The sequence below is a fragment of the Balaenoptera physalus genome (assembly GCF_965194825.1).
Source record: "Balaenoptera physalus genome assembly, chromosome: 10".
NCBI lineage: Eukaryota > Metazoa > Chordata > Mammalia > Artiodactyla > Balaenopteridae > Balaenoptera > Balaenoptera physalus.
The window spans coordinates 48,051,094-48,073,553 of record NC_138889.1 but is presented as its reverse complement, the minus strand read 5'-3'; the positions used below and the strand labels follow the sequence as shown (position 1 = coordinate 48,073,553).

The 22,460-nt window shown below is 41.7% G+C and overlaps 2 protein-coding genes across 4 annotated transcripts in view; both read right to left on the bottom strand.

Annotated features, from left to right (window-relative positions):
• RAB38 (RAB38, member RAS oncogene family) overlaps positions 1-21,464 on the bottom strand; it is a 62,898-nt gene extending 41,434 nt beyond the window's left edge. For both annotated transcript variants that reach the window (XM_082410282.1, XM_082410283.1), the window contains exon 1: positions 21,114-21,464. In XM_082410282.1, coding sequence (XP_082266408.1) covers positions 21,114-21,315 — 202 coding nt within the window. In that variant the 5' untranslated portion in view covers positions 21,316-21,464. The remainder of the gene's footprint in view (positions 1-21,113) is intronic.
• LOC309636770 (uncharacterized protein) overlaps positions 21,342-22,460 on the bottom strand; it is a gene marked incomplete at both ends in the record, with an annotated part of 45,670 nt that continues 44,551 nt past the window's right edge. Inside the window, one exon of one of the 2 annotated variants that reach the window (XM_082410292.1) lies at positions 21,342-21,477. In XM_082410292.1, coding sequence (XP_082266418.1) covers positions 21,342-21,477 — 136 coding nt within the window. Of the gene's footprint in view, positions 21,478-21,795; positions 22,127-22,460 lie in introns of those variants that run through there. The other variant, XM_082410293.1, reaches the window with a different exon arrangement.

The window sequence follows — 22,460 nt, the reverse complement described above, 5'->3', positions numbered from 1 at the left end:
CTTTTGTAGGTCATGTTCACACTGGCATTAGCATTGCGGATTGTAAGAGGAACTGATCCATAAGCACTTATTGAAAATGCATGAAGGTCAAGGCTTCCTATCCTAGTGTGTGAGCCTGTGTGCTCAAGCATGTATCACTGGAAAGAAGAACACTTTGTCTGGGCCAGCTCATGTCCATCAGAAAATATTTCTTACATGGGTTATACCAGCATTTAAAAAAATTTCCCACAGTCATCTAGTCAATGAAAGAAAGTGGTATAATACTCCTCATATGACACAAAACCCACAGATGAACTTTCATTTTTTCCAATGAGTTCTTAATTTCATTCTTCTCCTTTTTTTGTTTTTTTTTTAGTTCCTTATGCATACAGTGATTTCCTTTGATACTGATCAGGGTGGCCATGACATTTCAGGAAGATAGGGGAAAAAGGCCCTCTGTTATCATTCAGAATTCTGAAGGCCTCTAGGCTTTTTAAGGATGTCTTATGATCCCTTTCAGGGAACTAATCAGATGAAGGGCAAAGTCATGGGTTATTCAATAATCTGCGTGTCCAGGGGTTTTCATAGTAGAGTAAGGCAGCCCTCAAGAAGAAAGATTTTACATTTCAAATATACGGCAAAAGGTCATTTTTAAGACTATGCAAAAAAGCACACTATAGGCTTACACCTTCACAGGGATTGTGTGTGTGTGTTTGAGTTTGTGAGGGTATGTGTGTCAGATCAGAAACAGGAAGAAAAAAGTTTGTTTCTAGAAAGAAAAGACCTTTGTATATTGAGGTCACTGGGCCAGGAGACTTGGAAAGTTTGTATTTTTGGCATTCCAGCAAGAGGTCACATTCAGCCCAGGGCCTTTCCAGCACTCATTTTATCCTGCCTTTGTCAGCTGACAGTCCTGTCTGCTGTTTCTTAAGAAAAGAATGAGAACCATGTGACTCTTCGTGAGTGCCTACATATGGACAAAGTACAGACCTGATGAAACTATCATAGGTGATTTACTTTAAAAAAAAAAAGACTGTAGTTCAAAAAAATGCCATTGGAGTTAAATCACTGATTCGACACACATTTACTGAATAATACGATCCAGGTTCTGTGTTTTGTGCTGCAGATACAGAATTTTTGTCCTTGAGGAACTTCGAAACTAAGAAGTGTTATACTGGATGCATGGACCAAAAATGATACAGGTCACTATGTAGGTCCCCATTTCTTGTAGTCTCTAAGCACACACTCCATAGCCATGTAGATGCGGCTCGTGATTCAGTTCTCAGCCTTAAGGGATATTAAACGACAGAGCAATCAACTGCCTCACAAACGTTAGTACAAAGCTTGTGGTAATAATTTGGATAACCTCCCACAGAAGGCACTAAATTGATGGGTCAGAAGACAGGGCATCTTCATTTTAATCCCTCGTTACCAGTGTAGTCTTAGACAACTATATTTCTCTCCCTGAGACTCAGTTTTCTCATCTGTAAAATGAAGTTATTCTGGCCGATCCCTACAGCCCCTTTCTGTTTTCATGCCTTCTACCCCTATGATACCACCATTAAATCAACATCTGGTCCTCTGTTCCAACTGCATGAAGTGGCCCATTTGGTGTCATGAACTCAGCTAAAAACATAGACCAGCAACATAGCCATAGTGTGTATTTAATATTTTTCACTTGGTAATTAGTACTATCCAGATGCTCTCAGCGGGCACAACCAAGCAGTGTACCTTCTAGACGGCATAAAAACAACAAGAGGGTTTTCTATTAACCAACTAGCTCTGTGACCTCAGATTAGCCGCTTCACCATTCTGAGCCTCTGTTTCCTCATTGGTCAAAATAAAGAACTGGAATGGGTATGTAAACTAAATTCACTACTACCTCTGACAACCCCGCTTGATCAACCTCCCCAGTATGCAGGCATCCAGCTCTCTACCTCGCATCCCTCCTGTGTCCCCCACGCTGGTTCACAGCATCACCATCTACACTGCCACCCAGAGTGGTACCTTCAAGTCATCTTCCAACGCCTTCCTCATCCCCATATCCAAAGGGTCTCCAACATCCTATCGACACTTCCATTTCAAAAGGGGCTCTTGACTTTGCCCCCTCCTCTCCATCAGCACTGCCACTGATGCACTTCAGGCCCTCATTGCTCCTCATCTGGACCGCTGAAAGCTCCTAATTGGGGCTCTCAGCATCTCAATTTTTGTCACTCCCTCTCTCCCTTAAAATAAATGTAAATGTAACACAGGTTTTTAGACAGTTGCCATTCAGGCAGCATAAGAAATCACCTGCTGGGTATCTATAAAGGAAATGAAATCACTGCCTTGAAGAGCTATCTGCACACCTATGTTCTTTGCAGCATTAGTGACAATAGCCAAGACATAGAAACAACCTAAATGTCCATCGACAGATGAATGGGTAAAGAAAATGTGCTGCGGTCGTCTCTCAGTATCCACAGGGGATTGGTTCCAGGACCCACTAAAGATACGAAAATCCTAGGGTGCTCAAGTCCCTGATAAAATGACCTAGTACACCCACCCTCTGTATCTGCAGATGTGGAATCTGCAGATACGGAAGACCAACCATATACACGTACAACAGAATGTTATTCAGTCATAAAAAAAGAAGGAAATCCTGCCTTTTGCAACAACATGCGCAAATGCTATGAGAGCATTATGTTAAGGAAATAAGTCAGAGGAAGAAAAATACTGTACAATCTCACTTATGTGAGGAATCTAAAAAAGCCATAAACAGTCAAAATTCGTTAAAACAGAGAGTAGAACAGTGGTTGCCAGAGGCTAGGGGATGGGAGAAATGGGGAGATGTTGGTCAAAGGGTATAAACTTCTAGCTGTAAGATGAATACATTCTGGGGATCTGATGTACAGTATGGTGACTATAGTCAACAATACTGTATTACATAATAGAAAGTTGCTGAAAGACTACGTCTTATATGTTCTCACCAGACACATATACAATAAGCTAATTAGGTGAGGTGATAAAGATGTTAACTAACCTCACTGTGGTAATGATTTCACAATATAGACATATATCAAGTCATCATGTTGTACACCTTAAACTTACACAAAGTTATATGTCAATTATATCTCAGTAGAGCTGGGGGGGAAAAGAAATCATCTGAGCTGAAAAAAAAAAATTAATTATATGGGACTGAGTGAACTGATGAGGATGATTATAATTTTTGTGACTTTCTGTTTGAATCAAAAAAAAAAACCCCCTCCCCAAAAAAAAAAAAAAAAAAAAAGAAATCATCTGAGCTATTTACAGACCACCCATTCCCAGGGCATCCTCCTCAGAGATTCTTATTGTACTGGTTTTGTGTGGGACCCAGGAAACTGTTTTTTAAAGCCCTCCCTAGGTGAAGTCTTAAAACTTCTATTTCTATCAGAATCCACTTTCAAAATATAAATATTACCATGATGCTCTGCCCTTTTAGCCCTCCAATGACTCTTACATTACACTTTTATGAAAACTACACATTTGGAGCCTTTGGCTCCAACCACCCTTCCAAACTCCTCTCCTGTCCCTTCCTTCAGAGTGCTCCACAGGCAAGCCACACCGGACTACTTGTCCTTCCTGAAACACATCCTGCATTACTCCCTGGCTTTTCTTGCCTTTTTGCAGCTCTGTTCCCAAAGCCTGAATTGCCTCCCCATCTCCCCTCTCACCTTCAATCAAATCCTATGCAGCCTATCATTGTGCCCTGAAATCTCACACATCCTGCCAGCTGGAACCATGGCTCCCTTTTTCACGACCCCATAGCATTTTCTTTATCCTATTCCATTCACTCTTATCATGCTGTGTCTTCATGCTTCTCTCTCCAACTTGGCATTGGAAAAACCTGGAAAACAGGTTGGTCACATTTTAAGGTTGTAAATCCGTGGCCTATTTCTCCACTTTTTGGATATGGTGTAGCTCACGACACTATAGTAGAAATAAACTGAAATTAAGATTCCTCTTTCCTCTAAAATACAGTGTTGTCTTTTATTCATGAGCCAATGCCACATACTGATGCACTTTATATTCTGCTCTTGTTTTCAGCAAATAATCAATAGATGTTCACTGATGGAGAAAATTAACATTATTCTAACAGGGTTATGTGCATATCTGCTGCAACGAGTTTCAGACTGGAATGTTATGTTTTTGTAATCATTCTCATCCTCTTAAGAAATAATCTCTTGGAATCAGTTTACTCTATTCTAAACATATATTTTTGGGGTCATGGCACAATCAGTAGAGCTAAAAGTACCACCAAGGCATGTTCTTTATTTCTAGACAGTAATGGTCTGAAAAGCAGGAAAATAAAACCAAAAGTAAATATGAGTTTTGAACAAGGATCTGAAGGAAAAAAAACTGTCCAATTGCTATGATGATCAAACGGCCACTGAACTTATAGTGGCATAAGCTGGTTTTGAAGGCTCAGGAACACCCACAGACTAGGATCAGAGTCAGGCCGACAACATGGTAAGAAAAGTTTTCTCCATTTTTTAAGAGCCCATCTGACCCTCTGGCAGTGGTTCTGAAACTTTTTCATCTTCTCTCCTCACTTCTTTGCTCCGCCAAACCAGCGACAGAAAAGTGTCAATCGATCATCATTTTTCCAAGTCATCTAGGCTTCTATTCTAGAATTAACCTTGTGTAATCTCCCCCTACAAAACTGCCAACCTCTCTCCCTAGCCAGACCAAGTTTCTGCAGCCCCATGACAAACACTGCCCTGTGTGCCCAGTAAGTGTTCAGTAAGACCTCTTTGCTGAGTGAAGAAATAACCCCTAATACTTTACTCCCTCCCGATGATTACTGGCAGGCTTAACAAGTCTTTAAGAGCCATCCTCTGCCATGTCACTAGCAATCATCACTTTCTTTCCACTCCCAGTGAAATCACTTTAAGTTTGTCTCATCTCACCTCATTTCTTTCATTCATCTAACAAAAAAGTTTGAACTCCAATTAATTTCCAGACACTAGAAACATGCAACTAGAAAAAATCAGCAACTAAGAAAAAACAATTAAAAATCGTTGCCCTCATGAAGTTTACATTCTAGTAAAAAGAGATCAACAGTAAACAAAAACGTAAGATACATATAATACTACATTATCTGGTAAAAAGTACTACGGAGAAAAATAAAGCGGCAAAGGAGAAACGGGTATGCTGGAGGCGAGGGTCAAGTTAAGCCGGATGGATAAGGATGGCTCACTAAGAAGGTATCATTTGCGTAAAGACTAAAAAGAGGTAAAGGAACGAGTCATATGGATGTTTAGGAGAAGAGGGCTTTAGACAGAGGGAACGGCAAGTACAAAGATGCAGAGGCACAGACGTGTCTGGCCAGCATGTGGAGAACAGCAAGGAGACTGTTGGCTGGAGAGGGCTGAGCAAGGGGAAGAGTGGCCTGTGATGAGGCGGGCAGATCATAGGATCCAGACTGTAGACGGTTTCAGGCTATTATACTGATGCTGTCTTTTGTTCTGGATGAAAGAAGAAAGCGCTGAAGGATTGTGAGCAGATGAGAAACGTAAACTGACAGAAGCAAGTGGATAACTGTGGCTGCTGCATTGAGGAATGACTTAGTCAAGGTCGGAAGTAGGGAAACCATAATCCAGGCAAGAGATAATGATGTGGACCAAAGTGGTAGTGGTGCAGATGGTCCAGATTGGTTGTTTTCTAGATATATCTGGAGATAGAGAAGACAGGTGGGCTATAAATTATGAGATGATTCAAGCATGACCCCCAAGCTTTTGACCTGAATTTTTGAAAGTATGGAGTTGCCATTAGCTGAGATGGAGTAACCTTTTGGAGGCACAGGTTTTGTGGAAGTAGATTGGGACTTTGACATGTTAGGTTTGAGACGTCCGTTACATAGATACGTCGAATAGGCAGTTGGATATAGGAGTCTGAAGTTCCAGGGCGGGGGGGGTCAGGACCGGAGATTTACCTAGTATTTTAATTTCTGTACACCTCTGCCAGATTCACCATCCAAAGCCCTCTTTTCACCCTATCATTTGCCTACTTAAACCCACTACTGCCTAAAACAGATGCCAAAATTTGGAGGTTAGGCGGCTAACATGTTATGTGACCCACACAAGATTTAAAGCAATTTGAGCTATTGCCCAACAGTTATAAATTGGAAGATAAATACAAATATTGGAATGTCTTAAAAACTCAGAATATTCAGAAATCCAGGGTCTGCATTATATGAATAATGTTGTCAAGTTCATTTGCGCTGATCAGTACCAAACACTCAATGTTAAAGAAAAAAAGTTGGCTGAGATACTATTCCTTTGGCATTGTTAGATACCACAAAAAAAACTGCTCTAAATTTAAATTTATGTATCTATATCCATTTTATTAAAATAATTCTAACAAAATATTTAGAATTCAATGAAATTTATATAGTTTTATTTTAAAATAAATCATTGCTATTGATCCATTTTTCTTATGCTAAGTCTCTTATAGATGGTTACGTAGGATCCCATGATTGTTTCTTTGCATCAAAATACTCTTTAACACACTTGGCCTCATTCCTAATACATCCATCTAGCTGTATGTGACGTTTTGTGGAGAAACAAAATGGGAGCCAGGATTAAGGGGAAGTTTTGTGCCCATTTCCTAGGGAAACAAGGAGCAGTAGCTTGCGTGGTCCAGAAGTGAGAACAGATTTTTCAGAGAGGACCTCGAAAGATAAACAAATGTTGGCCAGGTAGAGAGAAGAGTTCATTTATTTTACCCTCTGGGCTCCTATGGGATTTTTAAGGTTGCACACCTCGATCTAGAAGTTAAAGGCTAATCCTCTGACTGAGGTCAGGGTCCTGCCCCAAACTATGCCTTGCCAGGCTCTGCTAAGTTCTGCCTCTTGCTTTCGTTCACACTCATTCCATGGCACTCCCATCCTCACTGGAACATACCCTACCTCTGATTCTCTGCCTAACTAAATCCTACCTATTCTTCAAGGTTGTACCAAACCCTACCTTCCTGTAGCTTTTTCTGACTACTTGGCCCCGGGCTCAATTCTTTCCTCCCCTTTACTAACACAGTGCTGACTGAATGTATCACTTGCTCGCCCATTCAATCAGGCCCTGCCTCGTACTGCTTTTTACATGCTGCAAACCTCCGCAGACCCTGTCCCCGGTTACACCGTAGACTCCTTGAGCCCACTGTTGAATTCCTCCAAAACTGTCCCCTATCTCTCCATAGCACATGCACTCTGAGAGCCTCTTTGTCGGTGCTCACAGTGGTCTTGTGAAATAAAATGGAACTGGTAATACAAGTACTCTTAACATAATAAAGTAGCAATTAATATTGATTTCTTATTTGTGAGAGGGAGCCCCAGCAGGGAGAGGAGTGGACTGAATAAAGCAAGATCTCTAATGCAACTCGTTTACTTTCCATGCCTACTAAACTCCTGCTCATTCTTTTTTTTTTTTATAATTATAACTTAGTGAATGGGTTCTTTTTTTTTTTTTTTAGGCAGAATAATTATTTATTTTATTTTTGGCTGTGTTGGGTCTTCGTTTCTGTGCGAGGGCTTTCTCCAGTTACGGCAAGCGGGGGCCACCCTTCATCGCGGTGCGCGGGCCTCTCACTATCGCGGCCTCTCTTGTTGCGGAGCACAGGCTCCAGACGCGCAGGCTCAGTAGTTGTGGCTCACGGGCCTAGTTGCTCTGCGGCATGTGGGATCCTCCCAGACCAGGGCTCGAACCCGTGTCCCCTGCATTGGCAGGCGGACTCTCAACCACTGCGCCACCAGGGAAGCCCCCTGCTCATTCTTAAAATCCACTCTGAAAAAAATCTGTCCCCAGTTCAGAACCGCCTCTCCACAATTTCTTTAGTTCCCCTAGAAACAGTGGCTCTCATTTCATCTTACTACTGGTTGTCACGTCTTATACGCAAGTCTTGTCTCTATTTAACAAGAAGGTAAAGCCAGATGCAGTGTATTGAATTTAGCTAGAGTGTGCAAGAGAATAGGATGGCATAAAAAGTAACAATTGGTTTCTTAGGGGCCATAAGCAATAGCATTATAGATAGCAAGGGTGGCTGGGTTATAGTGATCTATGTTTAAATTAAACTTCGGAAATATTCTCATTAAATTCTAAATTTATATTTAAATTTAAAGCTCTGTGTGTGTGTGTGTGTGTGTGTGTGTGTGTGTGTGTGTGTGTGTGAAAATGAGTATCGCAGTACCTCAGGAGATTTTTTTTTCAGAATTATTTTTGACTAGGGTCTGACACTACTCAGTTTAAATGAAATAACTCACTTGGATAGAGAAGAAACAAGATCATATAGTAATGCAGTGTCCAATATTGGATGGAGGGAGGGAATGAAACCACGCCACAGAAGAGAGGTTGGCAAGAATCAAGATAGAAGGATCAGCATCTCATGTTTTTAATTAAACCAATTACAACCTAAACAAATACCTAGCAAACAACCTAAAACTACGTCCACTGAATTACAAGCTCAAATGTATTAAATAAAAAGCTATCTTTGAATTACTTACCATTTGAGCCATCACCTCTAAGTAACCTTTAAAGATACTTTTATAAATAACTCACAAGGGACCCTGGACTCTAAGGGTTTCACTCTTAAAGAATTTCCAGATTCCTTCAGAGGTAAAATTCCCCAAATGTGTGCCAACGTGCTTTGGGTGTGCCTCAGTGAACTCACAGGGTTGCAACAAGATAATTTTAAATTTTAAGGCAAGCACAGTGGTGCTCAAGATCAATCAGACACCTCAGGAACGACTAGCTAGAGGCAGTTCACAATTTAACATTAGATTGTACTACATTCCCTTTGATGTGATCATATCTTTTTGAAGCTGGGGTTTTTGCAGTTTGTGGGATAAAAAGCAAGAGTCATGTGAAAATCAATGAGAAACAGGAAATGAGGGTGGGGGTGTCCACTATGACTCAAAGTTTTGAGATACTATTCCATGGCCCAAAGCAATGCATATGCCAATAATAAATATAGTTATTAAAAGTGAAATAAAAATCATTTTCTTTTAATTTCTGTTTTCCATTTTTTCCAAAGGGCTATTAAGTTATTAAACTATAATACTTATTAAATTGTTTGGTGCTAACTATTTAATAAACAGAGCTTTTAGGTATTTCTATTGTCTTAGAGGCACCTTGAAAAAATTACTTTGACGCCAAAGGTTCTGTGAACTGTGGAAGTTTGAGACCCTCACTCAAGTCTAATCTGGAGGATTGTTTTCTTTAAGTTTAAAACATACACACACACACATACACACACCCCTCTACCACCGTACAAGACTTTTTTTATTCCAATAACATCAAGCATCATAGCCATTCTTATCTTTAATTCTCAAACTACAGACTGTGTCCCTTAGGCACTGTGGGTAGTATATTAGTATGGTTCTTATTAAGCCAAACCAATGTCATAGTCTAAGCAATGATGTGTGCAAAGAACTCAGCTCATCCAATTCTTAGCCCTGTCCAAAGTAGAAAGGTTAAAAATAATAATAAATATTCCTTTAAAATAAATAACGTGCATCTTCAAAATGCAACTTAATCCATGATACGTGAAAACTATTGCAATGTTATATTACACAATAGGAAATAGTAGAGTGGAGTGGTTACAAAATAGAATTTGTAACTAGACAAATCTCAGTTCATATCCCAGCACCATCTCTTACCTTCTGTGTGACTTTTGAAAAGTTTTGAGCGTTTATCTGTTTTCTAGCCTGTATAAGCATAGCTCTCTCCTCTTTATGATAGGGTTAGTAACAGTACCTACAGATCAGTTCCTTGTGAGCAGTAAATAAAATGATACATAAAAATGCACAGCACCATGCCTAACACCCAATAAATGGTGGCTATTAATAACACGTTATATTGCAGGGGGAAAACAGTCCTCCCAACAGGTAATTTAAATCAATTTGTTTTCAACTTCACCCTACAAATTAGATTGAAATGTGTTTGAATCCCTCACACTGTAGATAATTTCTTGGTCTCCAATAGGCTGAGGAGTACACAAGAAGCTAAGTTTTCCATTGTTCTTCCTGAGAGAGCAGATGTATGTAAGGCTGATGAGGAAGAAAGGTTAAATCATGTATCAGGATAACACAGACTACAAAAAATAGCGACTTGGGGCAAAAAGTAGTAATTCTGATTTCTCCCAGACATTTGAAATGATTGACTATCCTCTTCCTGAACTCTCTTCCCTTTGCATCCAAAACCTGCTTTTGCTTTTTTCTCCTCCTCCATAGTACTTTCTACTTCTTTGCTAACTCCACAGTCTTTTCATTAAATTGCATAACAAATAATTGTGTCAAGCTCTGCTAAAAATCAGAAAGGATATCTGGAGAAGTACAACATAACTCTAATGAATTGCTGAAGGGAGATGTGCCAGAAGGGAGTAAAGTTGTGTCGGATTCAAGGGAGGAAGAGGTTACCACTGGAAGGAGAGAATTCAGGAAATCTTTGTAGAGGAGTTGCCCTTTCAGGTGGGTCTTAAACATCAAGTAGGTTTTGGATATGTTGAAATAAAGGGAAGGGCATGTGAACTAGCAAGAAGGGCAGGAGCAAAGGCACAGAGGAAACAAACACAGGGTGTGAATAAGAGCAAGGAGTCCAAATGGCCACATTGGAAGCCTCATAAGGGAGCACTGGGGGAAATTATATTAGGCATGTCATTTGAAGCCAAACTGTGGGTGACTTTGGTTCACCCCAATTCCATACCACCATCCTCTCTTCTTTATTGCATGAACACCCATAGCTGGATGAATGCTAAGTTCATTTTTTTTGTGCTCCAGTACTTGAGACAACAGCAAGACATCTGGTGATAAAAAAGAAGTTTTTAATTCTTCAAATCCCATCATTAATAAACCAGAGAAGCCTGTATTCTGGTTCTAGCTCTACCATTAACTAGCTCTCTGAGCCTGAGAAACTAATACGAACCCCCTTTCAGAGCATAGCTTCCTCATCTGTAAAATGAAGGATTTGGTTTGATGAACCCTCAAGGTTTTAACTCTGTGAAAATTACCTTTATTACTTCATCTAATCTATCCAACAATCATAAAGAAAAACAGTTTGGTCATTTGACCTCCAAATGAATGACATTTTACTCTGAATTATGAAGATTTTATTAAATGAAGAAGCACAGTTTTTAAGAATGGTCTTTAAGGTCACTCTCCAGTTTTTATGGTGAAAAATAAAATGAATGCCAACTTAAGAAAAGTGATCACCATATTTATCGATTCTAAAATGTATGCATTCTTCACATGTAAATGTTCATAAAATTACAAAGTCTTTCAAGCCTGAAAAAACTTTTATTTTGTTCATAAACAAAAAGTTTCTTTTGTTTATTAAAGAAATTTTTAGAGCAATGATGAAATAGTTGACTGAAAATTTTTATTGAACAAATACTCATTAAGCACCCACTAGTATCAAGTACTAGGGCTACAGCTGGAAGGAAAAAGCATTCCAATGCAGTAGTAGAGGACTTCTAATCTGAAGTAAGCATGGTATATATTATGAGAGCAGATAAACAGTATCTCCCTCAGTCACAGGGACCCAAAAGAGACTTCCTGAAGGAGGTGAGACGGATAAGGGACACAGGACCCATAGAAGCTATCTAAGTAAAGAAGAGGGAAAGTGTAGTTAGCCAGAGGCAATTGTATGAGCCACAGTATAAAGGGAAAGGTAGTTGAACTGAAGGCACTATACGGTATCCAGAATGGTCAAGAATCATACATATGAGAGATGAGACTGGAATGGGTGACAGAGGCCAGATCATGAAAGGCCGTGAATTTCATGCTAAAATGTTTAGTCTTTCATTACGAAAGTGATGAGGATGCCAAACTGGAGAACATCTAACTGGAGAATGATGCCGTGCTAAGAAGCCTCACCTCTGTAGATTACAAGCTGATGGGTGGGAAAGCTTGAGGAAGGGATGAGCATTAGGACGATGCTACAGTAGTTCAGGTAAGTTGTGAAGAAGACATGGCTACTGAAAGGAGGGATAAGATAGAGTTATTTGTCAAGGTAGAAAAGACAGGATTTGATTAATATGTGAGAATAGAAAACTAAAGGGAGTGGGGAATGGTGAAATTTAAAACCTGCGTTATTTTCCATGAATAGTTTAAGATAATATAACTTCTCAACGAAGCTCTTAAACAGCTGAAAAAAAATAGTGGAACTCAATAATTTGGAACCCCAGGGTAGAGTCTCAGACTTGACTTTGCCAAGTTGATGGAGACTACTCTAGTACACCCACCTGGAAGATGAGGATCTTCTCTTGATAGAATAAACCCGAATTCCACCCCAGGAGCCACCATATCCATCTGGGAATATCCATCCCAGAATCAAAGAGAGTAAAAAAATAAAAAGGGTTCTCAATGGTTTGAAAGCAGGGCTTCCCAAAGTGAATTCTCAGAAGAGGGAGAAATCGGGCTCGAAACCTACCACAAGACAACTCTCTTCAAAATGTTTTCAGGTGAGCAATGACTCTAATGTCCAACCCCACTGGCTATTTAACACCAAACCACTTTTACTGAGCAACTATAATGTACCAGGCACCATGTTCTACTCACCCTTGGCCCAGTTTCCTCACCTATAAAACTGGAAATAATATGACCCATTTGGCAGAATCATTGTGCTGTTTAAACTGCAAAGTTTACTTTGATAAATTGATAAATGTAAGGAACTATCACTCAACCATTGGCTAAGCAAATACATCCTCTCCTAATTTGACTGTTGTTTCCTCTCACCACCTCCCTCCTTACACTGTAATCTCCAGCAATGCCGGACTACCCACAGCCCTCACCACGTCTCCTCACCTCCACACCATGGCTATGGCAGATGCCATGTTTTGACCTTCTTTAGCACCTGACATTTCTCCTTCAGGGCACTTATGAAAACAGTCAATAATTATCTCCATGATTCTCTTTAAATATCTTTATGCTCCACCAGAATATCAGATTCCATACCAATGTCCATTTCATTCCCCTCTAAAACCTTATGCTTATCAAGTGAATGAATAAATTTTCCCAGGCAAGATCTTACAACTCTCAAATCCTGAGGTTTTAAAATGACTTTTAGACAACCCTAAGAATGGGAAAAAATATTTGCCAATGAACCAACTGACAAAGGATTAATCTCCAAACTATACACGCAGCTCATGCAGCTCAATATCAAAAAAACAAACAACCCAATCCAAAAATGGGCAGAAGACCTAAATAAACATTTCTCTAAAGAAGATATACAGATTGCCAACAAACACATGAAAGGATGCTCAACATCACTAATCATTAGAGAAAGGCAAATCAAAACTACAATGAGGTACCACCTCACACCAGTCAGAATGGCCATCATCAAAAAATCTACAAAGAATAAATGCTGGAGAGGATGTGGAGAAAAGGAAAGCCTCTTGCACTGTTGGTGGGAATGTAAATTGATAACAGCCACTTTGGAAAACAGTATGGAGGTTCCTTAAAAAACTAAAAATAGAATTACCATATGACCCAGCAATCCCACTACTGGGCATATACCCTGAGAAAAGCATAATTCAAAAAGAGTCATGTACCACAGTGTTCACTGCAGCACTATTTACAATAGCCAGGACATGGAAGCAACCTAAGTGTCCATCGACAGATGAATGGATAAAGAACATGTGGCACATATATACAATGGAATATTACTCAGCCATAAAATAAGCGAAACTGAGTTATTTATAGGGAGGTGGATGGACCTAGTCTGTCATACAGAGTGAAGTAAGTCAGAAAGAGAAAAACAAATACCGTATACTAACATATATATATGGAATCTAAAAAAAAAAAAAAAAAGGTTCTGAAGAACCTAGGGGCGGGACAGGAATAAAGACGCAGATGTAGAGAATGGACTTGAGGACACGGGGAGGGGGAAGGGTAAGCTGGAACGAAATGAGAGAGTGGCATGGACATATATACACTACCAAATGTAAAATAGATAGCTAGTGGGAAGCAGCCGCATCTCACAGGGAGGTCAGCTCGGTGCTTTGTGGCCACCTAGAGGCGTGGGATAGGGAGGGTGGGAGGGAGACGCAAGAGGGAGGGGATATCGGTATATATGTATGTATATAGCTGATTCACTTTGTTATAAAGCAGAAACTAACACATCATTGTAAAGCAATTATACTCCAATAAAGATGTTAAAAAAAATAAAAATTAAAAAATTAAAATAAATAAAAAATAAACGACTTTTAAATGAAATGCAGTAAAATAGAGCAAAATATTTAAGTACCATTTTGACCCTCAGTGAGAGTACCTGTGTTCTGACAAAGCCAGAATGAGACAGATCCTGGGTTTCCTTTTGACCTGGGCAGGCCTCAAGGACTCCACTTGCTTCTTCTTTCTAGGAGCCCATGAACTCCTCCCTCTATAGCTATAACCTAGAATCTGTCCTCCTTCATCACCCCTCCAATCACCTCATCCCAACCACTTTAATTCTTTTCACCACGATGTTTATAATCTATTGGCAATGGGGAACCACCAAAGTGGGAAGATAAACTTGACCTTAGTACACATAAGAACTGGAGGACGAAGAGACTAGAACTAGCCAGGTGGCTATGACAGCAAGACAGGTACATAATAATAGTGCTGTCCCTGGTCTAAGGCCGTGACAGGAGAGCCATAATCACTAACTGACATGGAGATTGATAGCATGTGTGGCTCAAAAGAGAAGGAGAAAAGATGGCAGAGGTTTCAAGTCTTAGTGACTGGGTAAAAAGTAGTATAGTTCACATAAACTAGGAAGACCAGTATGTGGAGAGATATGTCTAGTTGAGGTTTACAAATAGCATCATTTACTACTTTCATTGAAAGGGGTGATGGTGTGATGGTAGATAGTCTCTGCTTGTATTCCTTTGTTGTTGTACTGTTGTTTTCTTTTGCACTTTCTGTTTTTGCTACATTGAGCATATATTACTTTATTAATAGAAAAAACCAACAATCTTGTTTTTTTTATGCAACTTGGTTATGACATATTGATCTTGCAATATATATGAGATATCATAAAGGCGATGTCCGGCAGGAAGACGAAATTGTAGGTCTGAAGCTTGTGAGAAGGCAAGGTTATAAGCACAAATTTGGAGTTATAAGCATAGAGTTTAAAGCCTTGGGAATGCATGAGCTCCCCAGGAGAAGGAAACAGAATTAAAGAGGGCCACAGGATGAACTTCTGTCTCAGGTCGTGTGGCCCTGAAGTCCCTCACAGGGAGTAACTGGTGCTAGGTAAGAACACAGGAAATATCACACTAGCTGGAGGCTTTGTTCAGCCTGCTCAGGTTTAATCTCAGAGAATGGATGGATGCGGTGTGGACAGGACCCCGTCTGCATCACCAGAGTATTTTGGAGTTACCTATATCAATACACTTTACTCACCGTTACAGTGATTTGCTTTTGTGCTGTGATGCCCACTAAACCGTGAACTTTTTGAGGTCAGGAATCAAGTCTTGTTCAGTTCTTTAGCCTTCTTTGTTTTCCCCTCACCTAGCACAGTGCCTAACACATAGGAGCTGCCCCCTGCATTCCTCCTTCTCTCAAATGACTTAGCTTTCCTTGGTCAGGCTGCTATGCGCCCTCTTGTCTAGAGGAACTAGTCCTCTAAAGCCTAGATGAGGGGACTTGTCCCACAGGCTTAATGCCCATGTGTCTGTGACACATGGAGATTCTAATGACCTCCCTGCAAGAAGCCCTGAGGTGTGTTGCCCACCCATCACTCACCTCACTTTGAAAGTTCACTGTTTTGTTCAGTGTACATACTATTTACTTGTAAGCACATAGCATGTTAACCCACATGGTATTTAGAAAATCTATAATTAGCCAGGCTAGAAACAAGGCAATAAAGTGCCCACCAGAAAGTGGCCCAGACTTGCCATGCGTTTTTACTTTTTGGCCTGACCCAGTGGTTGCCAGATTTAGCTCTTTCTACATTTTTAGATCTAATAACGTGGATATTTAAAACCCTTCTTCTAAAACTTCCTGGAGAATTAGTCTTTTAGAAATAGATATTGAAGAGATGCTCAAGTCCAAACCCTTCCCTCAGTTGAATTTCACAATGTGGAAGCACTTTACAAACACTAAAACAACACACCAGTGTGACCCAGCTGAATCTCACGGCCACTGGCGTGGGCAGTCAGCGTCTCCAGGTTCCTGACTCTAGACCCGGGCTACCTGCCGCTGTCACTCTGCCTGTCGGATAATTAATGTCCTCCAATGCTTCTTTGTCACACAGCTTAGGTGGGGAAAGTTAGTATAGATGTGCCCTGCAGGGAAATATTTTTCTGGATCTTGTTTTAGCTATATAGGGGAATTTATTATTTAGGAGAGTCTTGCAGTGAAACTTTCACATGGGGAAGAAGCATTCTCTAAATTACCTGCCAACTTAATTTATTTTCTACTGTATTTGTTAAGTCTAGAATCGGGTTTTCTGATGACCAACAGACCTGGTCATTTCTCTCATATATATGCATAAAAGATGAAGTTAAACAGACCTGCTGTTCCTATACTCCTCCGCCACGTGCGAGCTCTTATGACCCTGGGTCTCTGATTCTTAATCTCATATAAAATAGGCTAAACACTACCTGCTCTGTCAATATCCTCAGCAACGTTGGGAAGATCAAGCAGGAAAATGTATGTGAAAGTAGTTTGTAATAACGATGAAAACAACGAGAGTAAGAGCCAACGTTCCAAATGTGTCGGGCACAGCTTTATATGAATTAACTCATTTCATTCTTGTAACACTAAGATACAGGTTCTGTTATTGTCCCCAGTTTTTTGACAGGAAACCAAGGAATAGAAGTTAAGTAACTTGCACAAGTCACAAAGCTAGTAAGTAAAGAAGTTGGAATAAGCTGCCACATACTAACTGGGCACAGTAAGACTATATTAAAGCTGATAGAGACTGCAAGAGATAACACAGCATGAATATGTGATATCACAGGAAAATGAAACAATTGCCATTTTAAAGATGAAGCAACTGAGATCCAGCAAGGTTTCATGATTTGCCCAATGTCAAGTATTACAGTTTTAGAATATCCATAATTTATGGATAGAATAAATAATAATATATTTATTCGTATTCTAATTAGTATTCTAAAATATTCTATTTTTAAATTGTGGGAAGTAGAGCAAAGCTGTTAGGAACCTGGGTGCTGGATTCAATGGCCAAGTTTTAAATTCCAGCACTACCATTTAACCAACTATTTTACTGTAAAATTAAAAATTAAATATGCACAGACAATTGTAAGAATAAATGCCTAAAAGATGTTAGCTACTATTACTATCACTGTCCTAATTCCAGTTGCCAGTTCCCAAAGCACATCAAGAGTTCTAGACAAAATTGTGTAGTTCTCTTTGAAAGTGTTGATGGAGTAATCATAGCATCAGGATTTGGAGAGAAGTAGGAAAGGAGAGTCTCAAGTGTGAACTTTTCTTTCTTTCTTTTTTTTTTTGATAATTCTATAAAGTGAAAAAACCCTATAACCAAGAATCAAATTTTCAGAAATAGATTTTCATTCCAGTTCCTTCCACTCTCTGCACAGTGGTACTGATTAACATCCAAAAACATGTTAGAAATAGGAGCGAGAAGGCAAGGATAATCTATCTACTAAAGAAGCAGTGCCATTAAAAAGGAAGAAAGCATCACCCCAGTGGGCCACCTCTGCACCAGGCGCTCACAGGCCTTTGGTTATAAAGAGCATGGCTTGATTCCAAATCAGACAGACCTGCTTCAAAGCCAGCTCTTCCACTTATTAGCTGGGTGGCCTTGGGCAAAGTGACTTAACTTCTCTGACTCTATCAAGAGTTTCTGAACCCAGAGCTAACTCAGCTGCTCCTCTACGGTAGAATCACTGGGATACAGGGCAACTGCTGTCCCCTATGGGGTTTGTGGGATTCATCACCCTGGTTTAAAGGTCTATTTCACAAGCCCTCAGGGAGGGGGAAGGGTAAGCTGGGACGAAGTGAGAGACTGGCATGGGCTTATATATACTAACAAATGTAAAATAGATAGCTAGTGGGAAGCAGCCGCATAGCACAGGGAGATCAGCTCGGTGCTTTGTGACCACCTAGAGGGGTGGGATAGGGAGGGTGGGAGGGAGATGCAAGAGGGAGGAGAAATGGGGATATATGGATATGTACAGCTGATTCACTTTGTTATAAAGCAGAAACTAACACACCATTGTAAAGCAATTATACTCCAATAAAGATGTTAAAAAAAAAAAAAAGGTCTACTTCACAAGCCCTGAAAGGTACTTTTTGGAGTTTTTTTCAGGAGCAGACTGGCCTGTCTAAGTGGCCACAAGACACACATCATGGGAATTAGCTGAACAAATAGGACCCTACTTGGCATTTAACCAAATGGATATTAAAAGTCTAATTGAGAAAAAATTCCCTCTCTAGCAGATGGATGTGATACCCTATCAAGACAGGGCATGTCCCCCCTACCTCATCCACACGCCCGGCAATCTCAAAGCGAGTCCCCCAGCTTTCACGACCTGTTCTTTTCAGACACACACCAGAAGTGAGCACAAAGGAGACAGAGAAGCATTCCCCAAGGTTAGACAGACAGGCTGATCTGAAGATGCTATAAGACACACTTAGCTGACTGAAGTCTGGCTGGCGAGTTGAGGCTGGATTCCATATGAACTCACTCCTCACAGGGCCAGCTACGCAGCTTGAAACATGTCACTACTGCGCTCCAGTCACCCTTTCCCACAATGGCCCAACTTCCCCCCAACCAGCTTTGCCTGCTGCCCAACTTCTAACTCAGCCCACAGGGCCTTTGAGCTGGAGGCTGCCAAAGACAGGTTAGCACTGAACATCAGAGTTCCGGGAAAAAGAAGCTTCCCTACAGAGACGGTGCACGCCACTGTATCTATAGGACCGACTTTCCAAGGCTCCTCAGATTTCTTATTTACACAGACTTCTGCGACTATAGCCTCCATGGCAACTTCAGAACTGACTCATGGCTCAGGAGGTATTTCTAAGCTTGGGAATGAAATTGCTCTAGACGGCATGTTGTAATATGGGTAAAGCTGAAAAATAGTGCTGGATGTTTAGAATAGATTATATGTGCTCATCATTTACTAGGAATTATCATTTAATAGGGTTTAATTAACACATTTATATCATGTCCTTCTTGCCTAGCATTTATACACATGCAAAGAAATTGGTAGCTAGTGTAACAACAATGCACGCAGCTCTCCTAGGTAGTAAGTACTAATGGGTTTAGCTAGCATTTGCTGGTTGTTCATCTCTTGTTTGCTCCTTTGTTGAGAGAAAGCATTCTATCTATTTACAGACAAGGAAACTGAGACCAGGAAGTTAGGGAACTTGCCTAAAATCGCCCAGGACATATGGGGTAAAACAGCGATTCAGACAGAAGCAGTTTGACTCTGGAATTTAGGCTCTTCATCTCTATACCCTACTATTGTCCCTGTTAGGTGACGACACTGAGACCCACAGACATAATGTGACATGTCTGAGGTCACGTCATTATTTGCTTTTCACATAAAAATCTAAATTACAGCTCCATCTCCTTTCAAACAGTAAGCTAATTCTAAACCTGGGTCCTAGAGACTTTGATGCAGCCAGAAGAGTGGTCAGACACTAAAACAAGCAGCAACAAAGTGCACAGACTCATAGAGGATTTTCTAGGTATAAAGCCCAATCAGACAGTGGCCAATGACATCTTCTGGTCTCTGATAACCCCTGTGCTACTAGAGCTGCTAAAAATGACACCAAAGGCATGAATCTGTTCAGATGCCAAGAGTTTTATCATAAGACCTGGCAGCTCATGATTAAAGAGGTACTGGAGTCCCCAGAACCAGAAACGCCCTTTCGAAAATTTTCCACATTTGTTCTCGCTTCAGGCCATGATAAAGAGTTTCCAGTCAAACGCACCAGCTAAAATGAACCTATTTTCTGCAAGAGAAGTGGCCAGTTTGGGTCCAGCACTTATAAAGGTTCCTAGTGCCACAGACTATGAAATAGGCAGAAGTGAAGTGGACCATTTTAAGGGGTTCACAGGGAATCCCAGAGGACCTTAAAACTTCTGAGCAAGAAGAAGATTCCTGAGCTGTCATTGTCCAACCAGTCTCCAACTTAACAGGGATGCAGCTGAGCTGAAGGGACTTCTCTGGAGCCACTGAGCAGGTGAGTGAGTGGCAGGGCCAGTAACCGTAATGAGGGGGTGGACATGCCCAGGTTGCCAACAGCCTCCGTCCAAGGACTCACTCTTTATACCCCAAGCTTAGACTGAAGGCCTAACTTCTGGTACAAACCCTAGGAATCAAATTCTGATTTCAAACATTGTAAAGATGCTTCTCATTTTCCAGACCTCTCAGTGAAAACTTTAGAGACAAATCAAGAAATCTGTGGCTAATGTCATAGATCCTTAGACAAAAATGGCCCTAAAATATATACTCAGTCTCCTTTTCATAGACGACAGAGAGCCAGAGAGAGAGAGGGACAGACAGAGAGACAGAGAGAGACAGAAAGAAAGAGAGAGAGAAATAATACTTTACCCCCAATACATACACAGAAAGTTCCTCGGCTTTCTCAAAGCAGAGAACCTCCAACTTCCTTGATTGAAGGGTAGAGAAGGGGGGTAGCAAAAGTTGGAATGCAGTGAGCGATTGTTAACAGGAATTGGGAAACTCCTCTAGCCTGGAACTCTCCTGATTCCCGCTGTGAACCGGTCTAGGGGCTTCCCCTCGATGGCCCGAGCACAGAAGGGCGGGCAGGACACTCAGGGCCGCGTCACTGGCGGGACTGCCCGTGCCCGGAAAATGAGCTGCCCGTGCCCAAGAATTGAATGCAACTCCCGGTAGTCTCTCTCTGGGTCCCCCGGGAGGCCCGCGCTGGGGCGAGAGATCCCAGGGGAGGCTGTGAGAGGGAGATAAAGCAACAGCCCCAAAGCTCCAGTGAATGCACTTGAAATTTCTGCGCGCGAGAGAGAAACTGTTTTCTTTGACACCAAGTTTCCAGCCCACCGGGAAAAGTCACTTGCGGCGCAGCGCCCAGGAGCTCTGGGTCTCCCACTTGGCCGCAAGCCGCTGCCCCGGGACTGGAGACCCGCTGCGAAGCGCTCCCGCCCCCGATCCCCTCCCCCGCTGCTCACCTGCGATGTCCCAGAGCTGCAGGCGAACCACGGTCTCCGGGTCCCAGTGGAGCACCTTGAGCGCGAAGTCCACGCCGATGGTGGCCCGGTAGTGCGAGGAGAAGTTCTGGTGCACGTAGCGCTTGATGATGCTGGTCTTGCCCACGCCCAGGTCGCCGATCACCAGCAGCTTGTACAGGTGCTCCTTGTGCGGGACCTGCATCCTGGCAGCCCGCCAGCCGCGCCTTGCTATGCAGTGCGGGCCGGGGAAGCGCAGCCGGGCCTTGGGCGGGAGAGACTAGCGGAGCGCGAGTGCGGGCGAGAGAGAACGGAGGCGGCGGGGCGGGACTGGACCGGGCGAGGGGCGGAACTCCTCCGCGGCCGCCTGGAGAAACGCCCAGACAGAAGCCCGGTGGTTAATCCTCCTTCCTACCCCGCGCCGCGCGGCCTTGGAGAGGGGTGGAGACCCGAGCGACTCCCGGGCCCGATAAGTTAGGGGGCCTCAAGGCAAATGCCTTTTGCAGAGGTTATTCGTACAGCACTTTACAGTTTCCGAAGTGCTTTTCTCGCCTGTGATCTTGGCGACAAAGCTTGGAGGTGTGGTTTTTATTTTACAAGTTTTGCAAGCGAGAGCGTCAAAAAATTAAGTGAATTGCTGAGACGGTAGTAAAAAGCCTAGCTGAACGCAGGGCTCTTGAGGCCATGGGCCCCGCCACCATCCCATATGGCAGAGAGAGCGTGGAGGCAAGGCAGCAGGTAATACAATTTCAAGAGGCATAAGAGCTGGATTTGGGTCCGGCACGCCCTTGTTTTCGAGGTGAGTGACCTTGTGCAAGTCATTTGAGCTGCCCCAGCCTCCTTTCTTCCTTGGCGATCTGGTAATGGTAATCCTGACCTATCAGCAGCCTGGGAGTGTGAACGCTGAGAACCTTCACACCTATTCAACTAGTAATCGTCTAACCAGGAGGATAATTGGGCTGTAAATGCTGAGGGCATCCATGCTTTTAGCCTCCGCCTCTCCTACCCTAAAAGCTCTGAGCAGCATTGAAAGACAATTTAAACAACTAGTCAGATTATTTTACGTGATAATACTAGCAAGCATCTATCCAGCACTTGCTATGTGCCAGGTTTTATACATATGTCACATAATCGACCCAGCAGTCTTAAAAATAGATACCATTATTCTTCCCATTTTACAAATGAGGAAACCAAGGCCTAGACATTTTAAGTAACGTACCTAGGGTCAAACAGCTAATGAGGAGAAAGCCAGATTCAGACTTAAATCTTTCAGTATGAAAGAGTTTTGTTTTTTTTTTCCCATTTATTCTTTTAACAGATATATATTTGTGCTTGGAATGATAAGGAATA